The following is a 5,472-nucleotide window of genomic DNA, read 5'->3' as shown; positions in this document are numbered from 1 at the left end:
CCCTTTTGGAATCGGAAATTATACTCGAGCTTGTACCTGTCACAAATAAATCATCCACATACACTGCTACGATCAAAAAATGTTTCCCATCCGTCTTTCGGTAAACCGATTGTTCCTTGGAACATTTTTGAAACTTCATGTCTCGTAGGATGTTATCGAGCTTTGTGTTCCAAGCTCGGGGAGCTTGCCTTAACCCGTACAAGGCCTTTGACAACTTGTAAAATTTTGCCTCCTCGCCTTTTTTGTCGTATCATTCGGGTTGAGAAACGAACACAACTTCTTTCAATTCACCATGTAGAAATGCCGCCTTTACATCAAGATGGTGGATTTCCCACCCGTTAGATGCAGCCAATGCGATTAGTAGCCGAACGGTCTCGATTCGGGATACCGGAGCGAAAACATCATCAAAGTCAATCCTGGGTTGTTGCACGTAACCCTTTGCAACCAACCGAGCTTTATAATTGTTTATCGTTCCATCCGCATTTCGTTTGATTTTAAACACCCACTTCAACCCGATACATTTTGCACCATTTGGAAGTTCGACTAACTTTCATGTTTCATTCTTGTTTATCGAATCGATCTCGGTATTCATAGCACGAACCCATTCTTGGTTCGACTTAGCCTCAAAATAGCTACTCGGTTCACCACTTGCTGTAAGAAGCAATTGCTCATAGTAAGAGTCAATATGTAACACATAATCTACTTGTAATCTTCTTCGCAAAACCGAGACTCGGGTTGAACGTCTTAGACCTGTTTGGGCCTCATTTTCACCCGAATGGACCTGTGACCCATTACTCGTCGACTGAACTTGAGAGCGGGTTGGGGAATTAGGCCCGATATGACTTGGTTCGGTTGAGTCGTTGGACTCGGGTTGAACCAATGATGTAGGTTCAGAGCTTGGGCTACCCGGGTTGCTTATAGACGTTTCTTCAATAGTGGGTTCGATTTGACCAGTTCCATTGTCAACCGCACCCCCCCAAACAATAGAAAACATACCCGGCTCGTAGTCATTCTTCTCGACTTTCTTTACCCAATTCCACCCTTTGTTTTTGTCAAACACAACGTCTCGACTAACAACAATTTTCAGGGTCTTCGGATCGAAGAGACGGTATGCTTTTGAACCCGTCTCCGACCCGAGATAAACGAGCTGTTTTGACCTATCATCAAGTTTCTTTAGATGTACACTATTAACTTTAGCATACGCCATGCACCCAAATACTCAAACGTGTTCAATAATCGGTTTCTTTTTCTTGAACCGTTCATATGGAGTTTGATCAACCAAGGCCCGGGTTGAGACCCGATTGATTAAAAAAGTTGAATGTCGGACCGCTTCTCCCCACATATAATTTGGTACCTGCATTGCCTTTAGAATACTCCACACCATCCCCATTAAAGTTCTGTTTCGCCTTTCTACCACGCCATTTTGTTGCGGCGTGTACGGGGCGGTTAAATGCCGAATAATTCCACTTTCATCGCAGAACCGATTGAAATCACGTGAAGTGAATTCTCCTCCCCTATCGGTTCGAAGAGTTTTCATTGGTAAACCTGCCTCCGTATCGATTAGGGCTTTAAACCTCTTAAAACTTTCAAACGCTTCACCTTTTTCTTTCAATAAAAACGTTCACATGTATCGTGAGTAATCGTCTATAATAACAAAGACATACCTATTACCCGAGATAGTGGATGGGATTATTGGACCGCACAAGTCACCATGAACTAACTCCAAAGGTTGGGATGCTCTAAACGAGGATGTATCCGGAAACGAACGCCTCATTTGTTTACCCACCAAGCACGATTCACACAACTGATTTTCGTGTTCAACATGTGGTAAACCTCGTACAAGATCCTTCTTAGCCATCGATTTCATTAACTCGAAATTGATGTGCCCAAGTCTTGCGTGCCAACTCCATGCATCATCTTCAATCTTTGATTGCAAACACACGGGAGCTCCAATTTTCATTCGTATTTTATACAGTCGGTTTTCGGATCTCTTGACCTTCATGAGTAACCTCCTGTTCTCATCGTACATGGTCAGAAGATCGTGTTTCATCCGAATGTCACATCCGGACTCCATTGCTTGACCGAGACTTATTATATTATTTTTTAACTCCGGAATATAATAAATCTCGGTTAGCAAGTCTTGGTCACCCGATTTTCCTTGGAAAAGAATTGAGCCTTTTCCCTTGATTTGAACAAATGACCCATCTCCGAACTTAACCCTCCCGGTTATGTTCTCGTTTAACTCTAAAAAATACGACCGGTTTCCCGTCATATGATTACTTGCCCCATTATCCAAATACCATACATCATCTTCGACCCGCTCGGTCTCGTATTTCTTTGGTATTAGGTTTTGTTCATTTAAGAACACAACTTGATTCATATACGCCGCATCATCAAAAATTTCACGGGCTTCAGTTTTGTTTGCTTCTTGACCCTTTTGAACTCGGTCCGGGCAACCAGATGCAAAGTGACCAAACTGGTCACATCGGTAACATAAAATCTTTGACCGATCTTTCTTCACCCTTACATTTCCCCGACTTGATGACCCTTGTTCGGTACTAGGGTTCGGTATTGGCCATTGAAACGGCCTCGACCGCGACCTCGACCTCCTCGTCCTCGTCCCCCATTAGATTCAAAACTTCTATGACTTGATGAATCATATTTACTGAATAAAAGTTTACCTTGGTCACCCCCTTGAATTTCTTCTTCTCGGATTCGCTCCTCATAGGCTCGGAGTCGGCCTACAACATCTTCAAATCCCGTTTTTTTGAAATCCAACATTTGCTCAAGCGAAGCAACCATTTGAATATACTTCGATCTTGGGAGACTTTTGAGAAACTTCCTTACCAACCTTGCTTCATCTATAACTTCGCCGAGAGCCGCTGATTTCGAGGCAATGCTCGATAACTTTCCCGCAAAGTTATCTATGGAATCCGACTCGTTCATCTTCATATTGTCAAATTCCATTGACAAGGTTTGGAGACGTGCTTCTCTAACCCGTTCAGCACCTAATTGTCGGGTTTTAATCGAATCCCACATGGCTTTAGCTGTTTCTTGATCTCCATAGCCATGTCATTTTTGTCTTCATGGGGGACACCTGAGTTGATGGTGTCCCAAACTTTGTGAACTCTTAGGACTACTTTCATCCTCATAGCCCACACGGTATAGTTCGTTGTAGTTAACATTGGACATTGAACGGAAGATGGCCCGTTCTCTTTCCCCTTTGGCGGCGGCGGCGGTGGAGTTATGTCACCCATGGCTACTCAAACCCAACTTGTTTGAATAAAGTAAAAATTGAATGAACTATGCGATCGACAATGACAACAACTTCTTTGGTAGATCAAACCAACTTGTTCGATCAACCACGTTAACAACTTCTTCGGGGAAATCAAACCAACTTGTTTGATCGAAACACCTTCTTTGTTGCCGTTAATTATCGCGTTCTTGAACCGAGCTCTGATACCAATTCAACAATGATAAACGATAATTAACGCACAACTTGTAAATAACCTACTTATATTATAACCGGAAAATATAACTCAAAAAACTGATTACAATAACTTTGGTAGTGATGGTGGTGATTGTTGTGTTTGTTGTTGTGTTGTATCTAACACTAACTTTGTACATCTATTTATACTAGTAACCCAACTTGGTCACCAAGCATAATATGTGGTCACCACTCAACTTGGCCACCAAGGTGAACTTGGCCACCAAGCATATGGAATGTTTCATAATACCCCTTAGACTTTAACCGACTTGTTAAAACCTCTTAAGCCCGGTTCACCGACTTGTGACCCGGAATAGAAATTAATCCAACACAGATTAGGGAGATCCACCATGTAAAGGTTTGCAAGATTGCTTTAGTAAGGATCTAACGGAGAAAGCCAATAATAAAACCACAATGATTCTCATAGTCTTGTTCATATTCATGAAGAACATATTCTATCACCATAGGTCATGAGGAAACATAGTTACACAAAAACCAAACACTATTAACAAAAGCAAAACAAAATTAGCTAGCTAGGTAATCTTAAAGATCGTGATCGGTTAGGTGACACAAAGGTCTCAACATACTTACCTTGTAGAAGGATATGCCTATACATGCTACTCGAGGCATATGAATATGATACATGTTTTATACCTTTCTCCAAATCTACCTCGCAAAAGTGACCTTCAATACTCGAATGCATGATCAAGTTTCCATTCCTCATCATGTGTATTGGCACCTTCTCAAACTCGGTTAAAAACGACTCTGGGTGGCTGTAAGTTGCTACCTTTGTCCATCTTCCATATCCATCCTCATCCATCTTCCACAAACAACCTTCCTTGCAAAATGACACAAACAAGTGAATGCATCCTCTTACAACTGCGAGACTGCAAAGGCTTGGCCGTGCATTCACGAACGATGGAGTTGCTATTTCTGAGAACTTTTCGGTCTTTGTGTCAAACGTTATAATTTCGTTTCGGCTTGGCTGATATTGCCACTGATTCAAACTACCCTTGTATTCTCTCAAAAAGTAGAGCTTGTCATTCAACCAAATGCTCTGACTCCAATGCTCATAACTCCACCACATATCATACTTAGAATGACCAAGTTTTCTCCACGAGTCAGATTTCAATGAGTATATGTAAACACCCGTGGCGCCTACTCTTAGAAGCCTGTAGTCATCATCTAAAGAACTATAATACAAACCTAATGCTCTAATCTTGATGTGGTATTTACCTGTATACAATATTGTACTACACTCTCCAGTCAATGGATTCCATAACTTCAAACCCGAGTAATATTCCTCATCAATTCGGTTAATCTTTATGCCAACACATACCAGTCCATGAAAAGAACTAAGAACTTTGATAGTTGTTGTATCACTTGTTTCAAACGGCAAAGAGGGGATAGCGGTTAGACCGTCTTTAGGTGATTCACAGTCGATTGTGAAGAACTTGCATGGTTCTATGGTAGATGAAAGGAGAAGCTTGTTTGGGCTGTGGTCAAAGTGCAAGTTCTTAAACATTGGTGTGGTTAAGAACGCATACCATTGCTTGGAAACACACTTGAAACGGAGTATGGATTTGCCGGGAAGCCTTGGGAGTATTTGGTCTAATGTAATTTCCGGTGGAAGCTCCGGCAACGGCCGCGGCATGATATGATATGATATGGCCTCGTTAGGGTTTGTCCACCTTTTATATATAATATATCAACAACCTTAAAAGGGATGCACCGGGCCGAGATCAGTTGGCAACTTGTAATCTAATTTGAATATTAAACTAGATATACATTAGTACACAATTGATCAAAATTAGGTGCATAATGACTCAAACTATACTTTATTCTAATTACATAATTGACTCTAAACTTTCAATCGAACAATTAATAGTGAACTTATTGAACACGTACAATTAATAGTTTTTGACTTCTATCCTACGTACAGATGATACATAGGGGAATATCAATCAGAAAGAATTAACTAAAAA

General features: G+C 41.2%; 1 protein-coding gene across 1 annotated transcript; it reads right to left on the bottom strand.

Annotated features, from left to right (window-relative positions):
* Positions 1-3,841: 3,841 nt before the first annotated feature.
* LOC143544392 (F-box protein At2g23160-like) lies at positions 3,842-5,214 on the bottom strand. The gene has a single exon (XM_077036509.1). It carries the CDS (start codon positions 5,139-5,141, stop codon positions 4,017-4,019), a length of 1,125 nt encoding a protein of 374 aa, XP_076892624.1. The 5' UTR covers positions 5,142-5,214; the 3' UTR covers positions 3,842-4,016.
* Positions 5,215-5,472: the final 258 nt, after the last annotated feature.

Source organism: Bidens hawaiensis, unplaced genomic scaffold (assembly GCF_021521415.1).
Source record: "Bidens hawaiensis isolate Kalapana, Puna unplaced genomic scaffold, B.hawaiensis_p1.1 tig00013566_1, whole genome shotgun sequence".
Taxonomy (NCBI): domain Eukaryota; kingdom Viridiplantae; phylum Streptophyta; class Magnoliopsida; order Asterales; family Asteraceae; genus Bidens; species Bidens hawaiensis.
This window is presented reverse-complemented; position numbering and strand designations above follow the sequence as displayed.

Bases quoted from the DNA above. Each gene is read 5' to 3' on its own strand.
- LOC143544392 (XM_077036509.1), bottom strand. From the start codon at position 5,141: ATGCCGCGGCCGTTGCCGGAGCTTCCACCGGAAATTACATTAGACCAA.